The 18617-nt window shown below is 41.6% G+C and overlaps 1 protein-coding gene across 2 annotated transcripts; it reads left to right on the forward strand.

Moving 5' to 3' along the window:
• The first annotated feature begins 160 nt into the window (after positions 1–160).
• LOC110506405 (cadherin-1) lies at positions 161–17078 on the forward strand. Of its 2 annotated transcripts, none has more exons than XM_021585993.3 (17): positions 161–496; positions 1227–1517; positions 1951–2065; positions 10211–10449; positions 10647–10787; positions 10886–11041; positions 11130–11274; positions 11372–11544; positions 11648–11776; positions 11885–12070; positions 13449–13693; positions 13818–13960; positions 14076–14300; positions 14393–14611; positions 14739–14869; positions 15908–16048; positions 16236–17078. In XM_021585993.3, the coding sequence occupies exons 2-17, from the start codon at positions 1467–1469 to the stop codon at positions 16440–16442; spliced, it is 2646 nt and encodes an 881-aa protein (XP_021441668.3). In that variant the 5' UTR covers positions 161–496; positions 1227–1466; the 3' UTR covers positions 16443–17078. The 2 variants fall into 2 exon arrangements, with proteins under 2 accessions (XP_021441668.3, XP_090078269.1); XM_090222143.1 differs by lacking the exon at positions 161–496 and adding an exon at positions 734–920.
• Positions 17079–18617: the final 1539 nt, after the last annotated feature.

The following is an 18617-nucleotide window of genomic DNA, read 5'->3' on the forward strand; positions in this document are numbered from 1 at the left end:
TCATGAGTAGAAGCCTTAAAAGTGAAGGAAGTGATGTTTGGATGTGGGTCACAAGCTGATTACATTTGAAACTCATGATCCACAATATTATCTGTACTCGTAAGGTCACTGACTGAATGGATAAATAAATATCTTGCATGTCATAGTTTCCCTTCCCTTTGGAACCCTCAAGCACTTTTATTTTCTCCAACAGGCCAGTCTCTCCATATCTTAATAATTTAATTGCTATTATATAGGTTACTTACTACCAAAGGCTAGGTCTATAGGACGTATTTAGTTCTACAAGGTGACACCATAGACTTATGAGTCAACTCACGTCATTCAACCATTGCTTCACAAGGCTGCTGGGAATCCAAAGCAAGCAGGGTCTGTAATGTTGATCTGCCACCATGTCTAGGGTGAGGATGATGGAGATGTGATAAAGAGGATGCATGGAGGACTTCCTGCTGCAATTTTTCCTGTATTTGTAGCCAATCAGGTCCACAGAAAACCTCAGGTAGCGGAGTAAAGCCCATCTACAATACATAATTTTTGTACTGATATGTTATGCTGACTGGAGATGTTTAGGCTACTCATTGTGATTATGTTTAGCTCAGTTGTGAAGGGCAGCCATGTAAACTACAGCAGTATGAGCGTTGAGGAGTAAAAGTGAGCTCAACATAAATAGTATTTAAGTACTATAATGGTTTTATGAAATTGGGTTGTATTTAATAAAGTGTCTCGTTCCCCAACTGGACAGGCTTTGGGATCATGCAGTCTGTGGTCAAACTAGCAAAATGAATCTTTCCTTTGAGAGAAGTGGTAGTGGTAGGATAGCACAGGGTCTCTCACATTGACACACAGACTTTACTACAAGCTGAGGAAACATATGGTGAAGAATATCTACAGCATTTATTTCGACTAGGCTAAATGGAGTAATGGTATATGTTTGTTTTTTTTACCATGATTAATATATATGTATTTATCAGTCATTTGTTAAAATGTAAAGTTTATTTTGACAAATTATAGCTTTTGACAAATATAGACAACTCTTGCTGACTGTGTTTGGTTTGAAACTATTTTGATCATGAAATGGAATGACTGACATCCGTGTTAAATCCTGAACCCACTCTTCCTCATCAGTGCTTCTCCTCTCGATCGGAATTCTCAAATTATTGTGAAATAATTTGGCACATAGGACCCTGCTGTGGGTTTCTGGATTATGACAATTTACCTGTGTTTCATAGGTGCGGGTATAAGGAGGCGTTCTCCTCCATGACCATACTTGGAGCGAGCGTATGGGCGAGGTCACCTGCCTGCACACGGCACTCACCAGAAACTACCTGCTGAAACTCATTCCTCCAATTTAACCGACAATCAAGAAAGCACACATTTGAACAAGAGAGACTTTTCCCCATCTACGCGTAAACTGATTACTTTTTTTTTTACTGTTGGTGGAACGACTATTCTGAAAATATTCAAAACAAATGGGTGCCTTTTGGTTCGTGGAGTTGGGGGTATTAACATTGTTTCTCCAGGTAAGATTTTTTGTTGTTTCTACTCTGAAAGTAACATGCAATGTAGGCTACGCCATTTACCTGGGAACACTAACTTACAGATACTGATTCAGCCTAGCGTTACTGGTCTTATTTAACTGATACATTTTTCATGATTTGTTGGGTATATTTGTTTTAGCCAGCGTTGGTAGATTATTTAATTAGCGTTACCAGGTTAACGCACCCGGATATTTGTTTTGTATTATTCTTAGCTTTTATTTATTTATACTTGTGCCCCATTTCGCAGTAGGGTGCTGTGGTATTTGTAGAAGGTCAACAACAATAGTAATGAGTGGTAATTATGATAGTATTATAGCATTTCTAAGGTAATCTGGTGAATATTGATTTCATGACCTTGTGTAGTTGATTTTATAAATAATACAACTGAAGTTATTTGCTTTTTCCTTTTTGTAAGGCATTCAATCCAGGGTCGTCGGAGGAGTCAAAATGTCTACCGGGTTTCAATTCAGAAATGTACATTTTCAAAGTAGAAAGAAATCACTTACAAAGTGGCCGGAGACTAGGAAAAGGTAAGCACTAACTAACTTAATGGTAGCTTAAACGCTCTTAGCATATGACTGAGCAGAACATGTATAACGCCGTGTTCAAAACAACTGGGAACTCGGGGGAAAAATGAGCTCCGACTGAAAGAAACATTTTGAACTGTCATCCAACAAAGAATTCCAACTCGGGTCTCTTTCAAGAGCTCAGACCTGAAGATCAATGGCGTCGTGATTTGACCGGTATTTTTTTCCCGAGTTGCAGTTTTGAATGCTGCATAAGGCCAACAATTTTTTTTTTTTTAAATGGGTGTCATCACTTCAGATTACATTTTAGTTTCTGCTTTGAATATTTCAGTACGCATTGATAAATGTTTATCCATTGTTCAATTGGAAGTATTTTGTGTTTCAAGATTTGGGTTTGTCTCCCCTGATTCCTAATCAAACTGCCACCGTTCTACATTGTACAGACAAACCATTACTTTGCAAATATGGCATGGCACTGACCTTCCCCTGTTTTGTCAGTGTTAGTTTGTTTACGATAGCATTGTGGTGTGTTGTCTGTCTAGAATTGGGACTAATGGAGGGATTTTTCACACCTTTGCTTTGCTAAGAAAACAACGTGTCGCTCTCAATTGTGTGACCAATTTAGTAGGCTAGATTTGCATTATGGCTTTTAATTATGTTTTCATCAAGCTGTGACCTAATTGAAGGCTGTTTTTGTAAAACGGTTCACGAGACCGGGTGAACTAACTGATGAGATGCTACATCTCTGGTAGTTTAACTGGGTGTGTAGGCACAAGTTCTGATCAGTAGAGTAAAACTGGTTAGACTTCCTGGAACAACCATTAGGCTGGCCTAGATTCCTCTGAGTGACTTCTGACATTGATTGTCATTCACGTCAACGGACAGCATATGCGTTATTCATTTGTAATATCAATAGGAAATGAGAAATCCCTTTGTGTAGCAACTTTTTTCCCATGATCATGTTCCATGATTAGTACCCAATATTACAGTAATAAGGAGGTATTCTTAGTCATTGCTTTACAACTATTCCTCCCTTTGGGATATGTTACGGGAAGACCTCTACCGACTCTCAGTATAATCTACACTTGTCTCTTATGATACAGAAAGTTTGGTACTTTCATCTACATGTTGTGACAAGGTCAGGAATCCATTCTAGTTTAACTCCTAACCCGTAAGATTGACGTCAGTGTCTTGCTATTGTTGGGCAATATTATGCTGGGTATAGCTAGGCCTGTGGAGATCATGAAATTGTCAGGCGGAAATGCTGGTTTCAATGGCGTATGAGGAAGTCTATATAGAATAATTGCCTCCACGTTTCTAAGGTGGAATTTTGGCGAGGCTGCTTTGAAGCAAGGTAAGACATGCCCCATAATATGCAGTAAAATGTTCGGGTTTCAAACATCAGTATTAAAATGCATAGGCCTACAGCCTCCAGCTCATATTGCAAAGTGGTTGAGACGTGATAGCCTGCCTACCTTTTCTATACACTCGGCTGCAAAGGCAATAGAAAGCTGGGATCCTCTTATTAATCGTAGCCACCAAAACCATGTTTTTATCACACAATTGCATTTATAATTGTTGCGCAGTGACTCTAGCAGCATCCAGCTGTATTGCTGTCTGACAGGTTATATTTCCTCAAACTAGGCTCTATGCTGTGCATGTGTGATAAATAAGATGCATGACGACTAATGAAATAGAAACATCAGCAACAATTTACACTGAACAGAATAGAAATGCAACATGTAACAATTTCAAAGATTTTACAGTTCATATTAGGAAATCAGTCAAAATAAATTAATTAATTAGGGGCTCCCGAGTGGCACAGCGGTTTAGGGCACTGCAACTCAGTGCTAGAGGAGTCACTATAGACCCTGGTTCGATTCCAGGCTGTATCACAACCGGAAGTCCCATTGGGAAGCGCACAATTGACCCAGAATCGTCCGGATTAGGGTTTGGCCTGGGGTAGGCCTTCATTGTAAATAAGAATTTGTTTTTAACTGACTCGCCTAGTTAAATTTAAAAAATTGTCCCTAATCTATGGATCTCAGATATGCATCTGGTCACAGATACCTAAGAAGGTAGGGGCGTGGATCAGAAAACCAGTCAGTATCTAGTGTGACCATTTGTGTCATGCAGCGCGTGACCTCTCCTTCACATAGAGATGATCAGGCTGTTGATTGTGGCCTTTGGAATGTTGTCCCACTCTTCTTCAATGGCTGTGCGATATTGGCGGGAACTGGAACAAGCTGTTGGACACCTCGACCCAGAGCATCCCATACATGTTCAATGGGTGACATGTCTGAGTATGTTGGCCATCGAAGAACTGGGACATTTTCAGCTTTCAGGAATTGTGTACAGATCCTTGGGACATGGGGTCGTGCGTTATCATGCTGAAACATGAGGTGATGGCGGCGGATGAATGATGCGACAATGGGCTTCAGGATCTTGTCACAGTATCTCTGTGCCTTCAAATTTCCATTGATAAAATGCAATTGTTTGTTGTCCGTAGCTTATGCCTACCCATACATAACCCCACCGCCACCATGGGGCACTCTGTTCACAATGTTGAACTGAACTGCTCGTCCACATGATGCCATACACACGGCCTGGTACAGTTGAAACCGGGATACATCCGTGAAGAGAACACTTCTCCAGCGTGACAGTGGCCATCGAAGGTGAGCATTTGTCCACTGAAGTCTGTTACAATGCGAACTGCAGTCAGGTCAAGACCCCAGTGAGGGCCATGAGCACACAGATGCGCTTCTCTTTTTGAATTTGTATTTTTTACTTTCTCGAAATAATTACCCCCCAAAAATTTATACTTACATTTTTTTAAACAAAAAATCAACTTTCCCCCCCTCTTTTTCCCCAATTTTGTGGTATCCAATTGGTAGTTAGTCTTGTCTCATTGCTGCAATTCCCGTACGGATTCGGGGGAGGCGATTGTCTACGGAAACACAACCCAACCAAGCCGGACTGCTTCTTGACACAGTGCCCACTTAACCCAGAAATCAGCCGCACCAATGTGTCGGAGGAAACGCCATACACCTGGCGACCGTGTCAGTGTGCACTGCGCCCAGCCTACCACAGGAGTCACTAGTGCGCGATTGAACAAGGACATCCCTGCCGGCCAAACCCTCCCCTAACCCGGGCGACGCTGGGCCAATTGTGTGCTGCCTCATGGGTCTCCCGGTTGTGGCCGGCTGCAACAGAGCGTGGACTCGAACCAGGATCTCTAGTGGCATAGCTAGCAACTACTACGCAGTGCCTCAGACCACTGTGCTACTTTGAAGGCTAGATGAGCTTTTCTGAGATGGTTTCTGACAGTTTGTGCAGAAATTCTTCAGTTGTGCAAACCCACAGTTTCATCAACTATCCTGGTGGCTGGTCTCAAGACGATCCCGCAGATGAAGAAGCCGGATGTGGCGGTCATGGGCTGGCATGGTTACACGTGGTCTGTGGTTGTGAAGCAAGTTAGTCGTACTGCCAAATTCTCTAAAATTATATTGGAGGTGGCTTATGGTCAAGAAATTAATGTTCAATTCACTGCCAACAGCTCTGGTGGACATTCTTCCAGTCAGCATGCCAATTGCACACTCTCAACTTGAGACATCTGTGGCATTGGGTTGTTACACAATGTCACATTTTAGTGTACTTCTATTGTCCCCAGCACAAGGTGCACCTGTGTAATGATCATGCTGATTAATCCACTTCTTGATATGCCACACCTGTCAGGTGGATGGATTATCTTGGCAAAGGAGAATTCCTCACTAACAGGGATATAAACAAATGTGTGTGGAATTTGAGGGAAATTAGATTTTTGTGTCTATGTAAAATTTCTGGACTCTTTTATTTCAGCTCATGAAACCAATACTTTAGCCGTTGCTTTTAATATTTTTGTTCAGTATAATTCCTCTAAATTATACAAGTTAAGCATGACCAGTCAAATTTATTTCAAGTGGCTAACAATAACAGTAGCCGTTAACATCCCTAGCGCCTTTGGAACATATACATTTTTAAAGTGTAATAAATCTATTTAATACACATCACAATAAATCCATGATTTTATTTTAGGCATTATGAAGAAAATGTATTTCAGAAGAACAGAATAAGTCAGCCTACGGTAACGTTATCTGACTATGCGCCATGCCATTATAGGCTGTAGGCTAGTTAATTTAGCGGAGAAGATATGCTTAAGTCCCATGTCCCGAATACACTCACCTGCTACAGACAGTCATGGGGCTGTGGCTTGCTATATAAAACAGGCATACGGGCATTGAGGCATTACTGTTCGATTGGACGTTAGAAAAGGCAAAACTAGTAACCTAAGCGACTGAGCATGGTAGGATTGTCGGTGCCAGGTACGCCGTATCTCAGAAGCGGCCACCCTCCTGTGCTTTTCACACACGTGTTTACGAGATTAGTGCGAAAAACATCAGTCAGCTGCAGTCCTGTGGGTCAAACAGTTCGTTGATGAGAGGGGTCGAAAGAGAGTTTGCACCGTTCTTGACAAACAGGCGGGCCACAACCATGGAACATGACAGAGTTCAGATTACTTGCGTGGCCTGCACAGTCCCCAGACCTCAACCCAATAGAACATCTTTGGGATGAGATGGAACGGGCTGCTGGCAGCATGAATATACTTCCGTCCAATCTGCAGCACCTGCGTGATGCCATTGCGTCAGTATGGACCAACATCCCTGTGGAATGTTTCCGACACCTTGTAGAATGCCCCAAACAATTCAGGCTGTTTTGGAGGAAAATGGGGTCCGCCTGTAAAATGCAAGATTAATTTCAAGCAAAACATTAAGAAATGTAGCTGGCTGCATTCTTTCTGTGATGCATTTGAAATATATGATGGCAGTGCATTGTTTTTGCCCAAAAGTCCTTGCTTCTTCATTGTAAGCTTATTTACTTACAGTGGGGCAAAAAAGTATTTAGTCAGCCACCAATTGTGCAAGTTCTCCCACTTAAAAAGATGAGAGGCCTGTAATTTTCATCATAGGTACACTTCAACTATGACAGACAAAATGAGAAAAAAAAATCCAGAAAATCACATTGTAGGATTTTTAATGAATTTATTTGCAAATTATGGTGGAAAATAAGTATTTGGTCACCTACAAACAAGCAAGTTTTCTGGCTCTCACAGACCTGTAACTTCTTCTTTAAGAGGCTCCTCTGTCCTCCACTCGTTACCTGTATTAATGGCACCTGTTTGAACTTGTTATCAGTATAAAAGACACCTGTCCACAACCTCAAACAGTCACACTCCAAACTCCACTATGGCCAAGACCAAAGAGCTGTCAAAGGACACCAGAAACAAAATTGTAGACCTGCACCAGGCTGGGAATACTGAATCTGCAATCGGTAAGCAGCTTGGTTTGAAGAAATCAACTGTGGGAGCAATTATTAGGAAATGGAAGACATACAAAACCACTGATAAGCTCCCTCGATCTGGGGCTCCACGCAAGATCTCACCCCGTGGGATCAAAATGATCACAAGAACGGTGAGCAAAAATCCCAGAACCACACGGGGGAACCTAGTGAATGACCGGCAGAGAGCTGGGACCAAAGTAACAAAGCCTACCATCAGTAACACACTACGCCGCCAGGGACTCAAATCCTGCAGTGCCAGACGTGTCCCCCTGCCTAAGCCAGTACATGTCCAGGCCTGTCTGAAGTTTGCTAGAGAGCATTTGGATGATCCAGAAGAAGATTGGGAGAATGTTATATGGTCAGATGAAATCAAAATAAAACTTTTTGGTAATATCTCAACTCGTTGTGTTTGGAGGACAAAGAATGCTGAGTTGCATCCAAAGAACACCAAACCTACTGTGAAGCATGGGGGTGGAAACATCATGCTTTGGGGCTGTTTTTCTGCAAAGGGACCAGGACGACTGATCCGTGTAAAGGAAAGAATGAATGGGGCCATGTATCGTGAGATTTTGAGTGAAAACCTCCTTCCATCAGCAAGGGCATTGAAGATGAAACGTGTCTGGGTCTTTCAGCATGACAATGATCCCAAACACACCGCCCAGGCAACGAAGGAGTGGCTTCTTAAGAAGCATTTCAAGGTCCTGGAGTGGCCTAGCCAGTCTCGAGATCTCAACGCCATAGAACATCTTTTGGAGGGAGTTGAAAGTCTGTGTTGCCCAGCAACAGCCCCAAAACATCACTGCTCTAGAGGAGATCTGCATGGAGGAATGGGCCAAAATACCAGCAACAGTGTGTGAAAACCTTGTGAAGACTTACAGAAAACATTTGACTTCTGTCATTGCCAACAAAGGGTGTATAACAAAGTATTGAGAAACTTTTGTTATTGATCAAATACTTATTTTCCACCATTTGCAAATAAATTCATTAAAAATCCTACAATGTGATTTTCTGGAGGTTTTTTTTTTTCTCATTTTGTCTGTCATAGTTGAAGTGTACCTATGATGAAAATTACAGGCCTCATCTTTTTAAGTGGGAGAACTTGCACAATTGGTGGCTGACTAAATACTTGTTTGCCCCACTGTATATGGCTGCTAGCCAAATAGTGTTGCACTTCTGTCATCTGTTCAAAATGAAGCAATTGTCTCGTGACACTTTTGAATGAAAACTATAGTTGCACGCCCCATGCTCAGTCTATTGGAGCAAAAAACATGACTTTCAATATAAAACGCAGGTGAAATGGATAAAAACAGTTTGTTTTGATGGTCTGAGTTTTGAAAATGCAAGTTTCTGAAATCTAAAGTGACCCCTGATGCGACTATAGGCTATTCATTATTTGAAAAAGTTGCAGGCTGCACACACGTTGTTCTCTCAAGTGATCATATTTTCACCCATCAGACTCTTCTCAATGTAATATTGTCTTTACTAATATGTACAATTAGTTTTAATTTAGAATGGTTTATCAAATTGGCAGGGGGAAAAAATACATGTCATCCGTATGCACTAGAAATGCGACTGGAGCGTTGAGTCATGATAATCTCCACTTAGCCCCCTCCTGTACTTCCTGTTCCCCCATGACTGTGGCCACACGTCTCCAACAGCAGAATCGAGTTTGCAGACGACAACAGTGTTAGGCCTGATTTACCAACAATGACGAGACAGCCAGTTGTAAAACAAATGTTTTTGTGACAGGTGGCCTGATTATTTATTGCTCTGCACTTTACCACCTACAGCTTTCTTTAATTTGTTCAAGACTGTTGACAACTGCCTTCTGGCCTAAAGAGTGGTAGTTGCTGTACCTCTACCTACCTGATTCTCTAGTACCTAACTATCAACAGGATAAGCAGAAGTGTGTGTACTGGGGCATACTACAATTCAGTTTTACTTCTCAACCCCACCTTTCTTGTTTTTGTGTAATTAGAGTTTCTGCATAACATCTAGCTAGTTCATTAGGGTTCTAAACAGATATGTTTTATGGGCAGTCTAGGCCTAAATGAAAACTACAGAAAGATGTGAGGGGAAAAACAGAATTGTAGGTCCTTAAATACTATTTTGTTAACATAATAGGGGCATAATGAGCCACTCACACCTGAGTGACTCAGACCTCTTTTGTAGAGCTAGGTCTATGCCTCAGGATGTTTAGAAGTAGTAATGTGAAACCAGGGGCTGCTGCCCACCTGTCCTTGAGTCTTAACCCAGGGCCTGTCAACTCTGCTCTTTCTCTGTCCACACAGGATGATTATGGTAGACCACTTGTATACAATGACAGCTTCATCTCTACCTGGTACATTGTATATTGTTCTAAGTTGCACAGTACTAGTTATACATGTAATGTTAGTTACATGAGGATATCGGTCAATTGACTCCTTTGCAAGTCAGACATGTTGGAGATTTTTACATTATGCAGGGCTTATTATTTGTACAATGTCTTTGCTGCAGATCAGAATTGTGCTCATGAGGTGATTTAGGCCTAGCTTGGTTTTTTTTAGAAGGCCATTTACTGCTTTGTTACTATGAACAGTATTCCATTCATAAACTGCCACTAGACTCACTCAGTAAGTTTATCTAGAAAGTACTGATGGAGTACTGTTATGAATTTGAGATTAAAGCAACAGTGCTTAATATGCTCCTATTGTTGAATCGTTACTTTTTAGGCCCACATACGAATTATGGTTGTGATATTTTTAAAATGATATCTTCTGGCCACCTTTTCAGTGGTTTTTGATGACTGCACCAGCCGCACCAGCTTTCTCTTTCACTCCGAGGATTCACGCTTCAAAGTAGATGGCGACGGGACGCTGAAACTGAAGAGAGGGCTGACTCTGCATAATGGACATAAGGAGTTCTATGTCTCTACCCAGTCCATGGGCAAGAAGATCAAGGTTCCAGTCAGAGTGCTGCATGAGGCCAGACACGGCCACCACCATCACCATGAGATGACCACCCAGCCCCAGGTATATGATTGGTCAAATTAATATTGACTATGCTGTCCTCTAGTGGATAGATGGACATTGAAACTGATATTTATTTATATTTTTTTCCGGGTCAATTGATGACATTTGCTGGCGGTTTTTGTAAAAAATCTTAGTTTTATTTAAGTGCCTGTAAACCATAGACTTGATATTTCATGGTTTTTGTTTAAATTCCACAGCCCGGGTCAAGTCTGTCTCTACCTGTTCTGAACTTCCCCAAGTCTTCAGGAGGTCTGAAAAGAAGGAAGAGGGACTGGGTCATTCCTCCCATCAACTTCCCAGAGAATGGCAGAGGCCCCTTCCCAGAACATATGGTGCAGGTAAGTGTCTTGTAGTTTAAGGCTTGTTCTTACATTACTCCAATATCAGTGTTGGACATTTTGTAATTAACGTGAACATTATCATCCTTGTAAACCAGATCAGGTCCAACAATGATAAAGAGGTGAAGATCCTGTACAGCATCACTGGTCCTGGGGCTGACCAACCTCCTGTGGGACTCTTCACTGTGGACAAAAACTCGGGGTTTCTCTATGTGACCCAGCCTTTGGACAGGGAGAAAAAAGACAAATACATTGTGCGGTTTGTTTCCTAATTTTCTTCCCTTGACTTAATTGAAAACGGATTTATATGTAGTTTTAAAACTGTGTTACTCCTCTCTGTAGCTCCTAGCCCATGCTGTTGCAGTGGGTGCAGGTAAGGCTGAGGCACCCATGGAGATCATTGTGAAAGTCATCGATATGAATGACAACAAACCTGCATTTACCCAAGATCCATTTATGGGAACAGTTCCTGAAGCATCAAAACCAGGTATGTTCACACACACTCAGTATTTATGATGCTAACCATGTTTTTTTAAAGGAGAATTATGATAGGACGATTCAGATTTTTTCTTCACTCTGTTCAGGTGATGAGGTCATGCAAGTAACGGCCACTGATGCTGATGAGGAGGGCTCTGCCAATTCTGATGTCAGATACACCATTCTCAGTCAGGAGCCTCCACTACCAAGCCCTAACATGTTTGTCATCAACCCTGTGACCGGAATGATTCGGGTTAATGCACCTGGGTTGGACAGAGAGGTTGGTCTCTTTTCAAATCGGTAGTCTTGTTGATCATTTATTCATTGTGTACATTCTACATGCATTACGTTTATGATTTAGTTTACTACTTAATTTGTTTCAGAATATTCTTAAGTATACTTTGCAAATCCAAGCTGCCGATCTGGAGGGAAATGGCCTTACCAGCTTTGGCAAAGCCATCATTACAGTAACGGACAGCAATGACAATGCGCCACAGTTTGTGACGCCTTCGGTAAGCACATTTGTGAAGACAACATTTCAAATTGAAGCCTTAAAACCGTGTTAACGCATAATGGAATTGCCCTTTGTTGCTTTATAATCATGCTTCTCTCCTTTGCAGTACACCGTGTCAGTCCCAGAGAATAAAGTGGATGCCTTGGTGGTGAAAATGCCAGTGACTGATGGGGATGATCCTCACTCCTCTGCCTGGGCCACCACCTACAAGATAGTTGACGGGGACCCTCAAGGCCTTTTCAATGTGAGCACAGGCCCTAGCAAGCTGGAAGGCATCATCACGACAGCGAAGGTATGTTGAAATCCTCTCCTTTAGATGTATTTGAGCTGCTACTTTGGAGGTGTAGCAGAAGCAGCCTGTCACTAGCTTTTTAGCTTCTACTCTAGAATGGTATCCTGTAGGAAGCAATTTGCACTCCCCTTAGTAATTTATTTGGACAGTGAAGCTGAAATTTAATTTGGCTCTATACATTTTTTTTATTTGAGATTCAATGTTTCATATGAGGCGACAGTACACTATCACTCTTTTTTGAGAGTATTTTCATACATATCGCCCCCGCAGGAGGCCTTTTGCCTTTGGTAGGCCATCATGGTAAATAAGAATTTGTGCTTAACTGTCTTGCCTAGTTAAATACATTTTTTAATTTTTTTTTAAATACAGTTTAGAAATTAAAGTACTTTGTTTCTAGTCCCCCTATTTTGAAGGTGTCTTAAGTATTTGGACAAATTCACTAATGACAGAAACATTATATTAAGCAGCACATTCATGAGAGGCTTAAAATCCAATTACAATACAAAAGTAGTGTGAAATGCACAACCATCGACGAGAGGATGATTTAAGGTCTACATGTACACTACAAGCAACGTGCGTATCGCTCTCATGCAGCAATGTTTGCAAACACAAAAATGTGTCTGTAAATAATGTATTGTCATTTTGGAGTCTCTTTTTTTTATTGTAAATAAGAATGTTTCTAAACACCTACATTCATGTGGATGCCACCATTTATTATGGATAATCATGAATGACTCTTGAATCACGATGAGTGAGTTCGAGGGATAAGTATCATACCCCCAAAAAATGTTTATTGGTAATGGTGAGAGGTTGGCATGTTTTGGGGGTATGATCTTTCTCACTACTCATTATTCACGATTCCTTCAGGATTATCCATAATCATGGTAGCATCCACATCAATGTAAAAATGCTTCAGAAATATATTCTTATTTCCAGTAAGTGATTCTTATTTACCATTAATTTCTATTGGGCACAACAATCTGAAAACAAATTGAAAATGCGTCCAGGAAGTTTGTAGCCGCAACCTTGATGTAGTCATTGCGTGCTAGGAATATGAAACCAAATACTAAACTTGACTACTTTTAATACACTGTGAATTTGTCCAAATACCTATGACTCTTTCAAATGGGGGTGACTAGATGCATAAAGTGCTTTTATTTATAAATGGATATTTATGAAAATACCTGTTATGTACTGTTGCTTCATATGAAACATCTTATCTAAAATGCTGGAGTATAGAGCCAAATTAAGTTCGGCCTACACTGTCCAAATAAATATGTAGGGGAGTGTATGCTTGTAGATATAAACACCATTATCCTGATTCTATAATGTCTGAAGGATTCCTATTCTGATGGGCTTTTCTGTTCTTTCATCACAGCCGCTTGACTTTGAGAAGAACAACAAGTACACTCTGCTGGTCACTGTGCAGAATGAAGTCCCATTTGCCGTCCCCCTGCCCACCTCCACTGCTACTGTTATAGTGAATGTGGAGGATGTGAATGAAGCTCCAGTCTTCAGTCCAGTGGAGAAGATGATCAAAAAACCTGAGGACCTCCCTATTGACAGTGACCTGGTTCTGTACACCGCCACAGACCCAGACACTGCAAGGAATCAGAAAGTCACGTAAGATTAGAACTTCATTTACAATTTATTATATTTTTTTGTAAGATTTGAAGAGGATAATTTTTTGACAACTCAACAGGTTGTAAGCAATGCATATATTAATTTTTGTACATTTACTACACAGATACAAGATACGCAATGATCTTGCTGGATGGCTCAGTATCGACAAAGACACTGGGATGATCAAAGTCAAGAGCCCCATGGACAGAGAATCCACTTTTGTCCAAGACAACAAATACTCTGTTGTTGTTCTGGGCACTGACAACGGTATTTCAATTATCCCTTTCTCTAATATTAACTGTTAATAATATTTCAATTTTAGAAGATGACCACAACCTAAACTTGACTTTTTGAGTGACAGTGCTCTAATTTGGATTTGCAGATGAAATCCCAGCAACTGGCACTGGCACCCTTATCATAGAGCTGGAGGATGTGAATGACAACCCTCCAACCATCGACGAGAGGATGATTAAGGTCTGCAACAAGGAGTCCACCCCACAGCTGCTGTCAATCACTGATAAAGACGGAGCAGGCTTCGCTGCTCCATACACAGTACAGCTTCAGGGGTCGTCCCTTTCGAACTGGACTGCCAGAATGAATGACACAAGTATGCGTTGATTTTTCCCAGAACTACTGTACTATCCCCCCTTTAAAACAATTGCGTTGTTTGATGTTAAATGTTAACGTTTTCCATTTTAGAAACGGGCATTATCCTGACACTGAAGACTATGTTGGACAGTGGAGATTACACGGTTGTCCTGAGAGTGTCTGACATCCAGGGCCTGCACCAGGAGAGCACCATCCAGGCCTCTGTGTGTGACTGCAAAGGAGCTGATGTCCAGTGCACCGATAAAGCTGTAGCAGGCTTCGGCCTCTCTAGCATTCTGGGAATTCTAGGAGCCATTTTACTACTCCTATGTAAGTTCATTTTTTTAACCTGGCACTAAAGTGTTTGGTCATTGCTGTCCTTGAAGCCTACATGTGTAGATAACACACTTGCACTTCATTGTGTATTAAGGCCCTGTGTGTTTGTTGTGCTCCACAGTGTTGTCTCTTCTGCTGCTCATGTTCCTGAGGAAGAGAGGTGGTGAGAAGAAGGAGCCTCTGCTGCAGGAGGACGATGTCAGGGACAACATCTACTACTACGACGAGGAGGGAGGTGGCGAGGATGACCAGGTGAGGGAAGAGCACACCAGACTAGAGCTGCGGTTCAGACTTATAAGACACACCCTCGTCCACTTACCTTCGCCTTATGCCCTTGGGGGAATCTCCGTCGCCGTCTTGGAGGGCGGTTCAAATGATTAGCCAAGCAATGGAAGTTTGCAATGTAAGCCCCTCAGCCCTTGTTTTTAGTCGCGTTTGCATAATTATGTTCTCTCCGGGGCCTGAAACTCCCCATAATTCAATTTGTGACGATTGTACATCTGCTAAGAAAAGTCGGCGAACACTTAAACGTCAATGGAGAAGTCAACCTCAAGTAAGTAAAAACAAATGCAAATAAGTTAGAAATTGTGCTACTAATGCAAACGATGACTCAAACACGTCTCGTAAATGTTTTTTTGGTTTGGTTATCTTTTGTAAATTGTAGAAATAAAACATTTTCCAGTTCCAGCTAGGCAGCCTAATGTTAGTGATCTAATTAATGTGCTAGCTTTCATAGTAGGTGTATATTAATAATGATATATTTAATGAGTAGACATGGACTCATAATTGACTGTAGTGCATATAAAGCTACCGGCGGCTAAAAACACCATCGCGGGATGAACGAGTGATGAATTTCTGGCAACGGTGGTCCATTTTTAATAATCGTTTCTTCCACCCTGCAGGTGTACACTTGTCAGATGTCATCAGAAGTGTCCACTTAATTTGAGAGCTGAGGGGTTAGGGTGTGTGTCTTAAGTGTTTGGACTGCAGCCTAGCTCAGAACAAGCCCACTAGACTCTCCCATCTCCCAAGTGTCAATTTATTATTGGGATATGCAATAACACATCTAAGGTTTATGGTTCTGTGTCTTCTGATTGATTTAACCAGGTAGGCTAGTTGAGAGTTCTCATTTGCAACTGCGACTTGGCCAAGATAAAGCAAAGCAGTTTGACATACAACACAGAGTTACACATGGAATAAATAAACACACCATCAATAATACAGTAGGAAAATCTATATACAGCATGATCTTGTAATATAATGCGTGTCTGTACATCTTTCCATCTTCAGGATTTCGACTTGAGTGTTCTGCACAGAGGTCTGGATAACCGTCCTGATGTTTTCCGTAATGACATCGCTCCAACCATGGCCCGGCCAGAGTATCGCCCACGACCCGCCAACCCAGCCGACATTGGCAACTTCATTGATGATGTGAGTAAAGTCTTGAACTGATTAATAATGTGAGTGGAATGCACAGTTAAGATCATATCAATGTCTTCTGGGGATGATTTGTCATTCAAGTAACTGGATTTGACATGGATAATGTCAGTTTATGCTTGTTTAGAATTTGTGCTGTATATTCACCAAGGTGGTAAAATGTAATCTTTCTGTTGACCAGAACCTGAAGGCAGCTGACAACGACCCCACTGCTCCTCCCTACGACTCCCTCCTGGTGTTTGACTATGAAGGAGGTGGCTCTGAGGCCGGCTCCCTCAGCTCCCTCAACTCCTCCAGCTCAGGAGACGACCAGGACTACGACCTCCTTCAACAGTGGGGCCCGCGCTTCAAAAAGCTGTCTGACATGTACGGAGGAGGAGAGGATTGAGAAGTCAGTCAGCCTCTCAACCTTTTTGCTTGGAAAGTGTCCGGTTCTCCACACTTGGGTCTGTAGGCTGAAGACACTTTCTTACTTTATTTCCCCTTTTGTGTGTTTCGGGCACATTTACAGTTTGATTTGTGCAGACGTGGGAACATTTTAGAGAATTGTCTTCAATGCTCGTCTTCAGCATGGGGAGGGTGGCACACTCTTGGCTCTGCACTGGCAGGTTGTTGACATGGATTTTACACAATTCAGCAGTGCTTTCTAATGGACTCTTAACAACCCCAGATTGTACTTGAATTTAATATGCATTGTTTGCTGGTTCTTGCTTCCATGTTGGCGTCGTATCATAAAGTTTCTATAAAGACTATACTTTGGCATGAAATGTAAGTTACTTGAAATCCAAATCAGCCTTAGGATTTTTTTTTGTTAACTGAGATGAATTATCAAGCTCAAACGCTTTTTAAAACATGTAAGTTTGGGTGTTTGTATTCCTTTTCATTTTAATCATATTAAATGTTTATTTGTTTTTCTTTGTATTTGCTTCTGAAGAAGCACACTTGTGAATTCTGTTTTTTATAAAGGATATCCCTTTGGTACATTGATGGCCATGTGAATAGTGTTATTAAATAAATTACAACATGTCAGTCTTTTTTATTTGAGCTAAATTATTCAAATTCACAGATGAGGCACTAGATGGCAATGATTGAATGAAACAGGTCTGGGTCAATGAATGATGGCATTTCCTTGTTCCACAGAACAGATTGTACAAGTTATATTTAAGCAATAATATACAGTGGCTAAGGGCTGTTGAGCACAATGCAACGCAGAGTGCCTGGATACAGCCCTTAACCGTGGTATACTGGTACACGTGGTACACAAACCCCAGAGGTGCCTAACTGCTATTACAAACTGTAATGGGTCAGCGGTCAAACGACCTCCACTCATCACTGTCAAACGCTCCCTCAAACACTTCAGCGAGCAGGCCTTTCTAATCGACCTGGCCGGGGTATCCTGGAAGGATATTGATCTCATCCCGTCAGTAGAGGATGCCTGGTTATTTTTTTTAAATGCGTTCCTAACCATCTTAAATAAGCATGCCCCATTCAAGAAATTTAGAACCAGGAACAGATATAGCCCTTGGTCCTCCCCAGACCTGACTGCCCTTAACCAACACAAAAACATCCCATGGCGTTCTGCATTAGCATCGAACAGCCCCTGTAATATGCAGCTTTTGAGGGAAGCTAGAAACCAATATACACAGGCAGTTAGAAAAGCCAATGTTAGCTTTTTCAAGCAGAAATTTGCTTCCTGCAACACTAACTCAAAAAAAGTTCTGGGACACTGTAAAGTCCATGGAGAATAAGAACACCTCCTCCCAGCTGCCCACTGCACTGAAGATAGAAAACACTGTCACCACTGATAAATCCACTATAATTGAGAATTTCAAAAAGCATTTTTCACAGAACAGATTGTACAAGTTATATTTAAGCAATAATATACAGTGGCTAAGGGCTGTTGAGCACAATGCAACGCAGAGTGCCTGGATACAGCCCTTAACCGTGGTATACTGGTACACGTGGTACACAAACCCCAGAGGTGCCTAACTGGTTACCAATGTAATTAGAGCAGTAAAATAAATATTTTGTCATGCCTGTGGTATACGGACTGATATACTACGGCTATCAGAGATACTCTTAATGATCGGCTATGAAAAGCCAACTGACATTTACTCCCGAGGTGTTGACCTGTTGCACCCTCGACAACCACTGTGATTATTATTATTTGACATCTATGAACATTTGAGCGTCTTGGCCATGTTCTGTTATCTCCACCCGGCACAGCCAGAAGAGGACTGGTTCACAGCCTGGTTCCTCTAGGTTTCTTCCTAGGTTCTGGGCTTTCTAGGGAGTTTTTCCTAGCCACCGTGCTTCTACACCTGCATTGATTGCCGTTTGGTGTTTTAGGCTGGGTTTCTGTACAGCACTTTGTGACATCAGCTGATGTAAGAAGGGCTTTATAAATTGATTTGATCAGCCAATCAGCAGGGCTTGAACCACCCAGTTTATACTGTGTCTAGAATCACATGTACAAGAATCTGTGGCTAAAGTAGCCTATAATCTCTATTAGAAACTGGGTGGTTCCAGCCCTGAATGCTGATTGGCTGACAGCCATGGTCTA

The sequence above is a fragment of the Oncorhynchus mykiss genome, chromosome 26, assembly GCF_057628025.1.
Source record: "Oncorhynchus mykiss isolate SJ-2025 chromosome 26, ASM5762802v1, whole genome shotgun sequence".
NCBI lineage: Eukaryota > Metazoa > Chordata > Actinopteri > Salmoniformes > Salmonidae > Oncorhynchus > Oncorhynchus mykiss.

Excerpts from the sequence above, each read along its gene's own strand:
- LOC110506405 (XM_021585993.3), top strand. The coding sequence starts at position 1,467 with ATGGGTGCCTTTTGGTTCGTGGAGTTGGGGGTATTAACATTGTTTCTC. Across the intron at positions 10,450-10,646 it reads AGATGACCACCCAGCCCCAG|CCCGGGTCAAGTCTGTCTCT; the intron begins GTATATGATTGG and ends TAAATTCCACAG. Across the intron at positions 11,042-11,129 it reads AGAAAAAAGACAAATACATT|CTCCTAGCCCATGCTGTTGC; the intron begins GTGCGGTTTGTT and ends TCCTCTCTGTAG.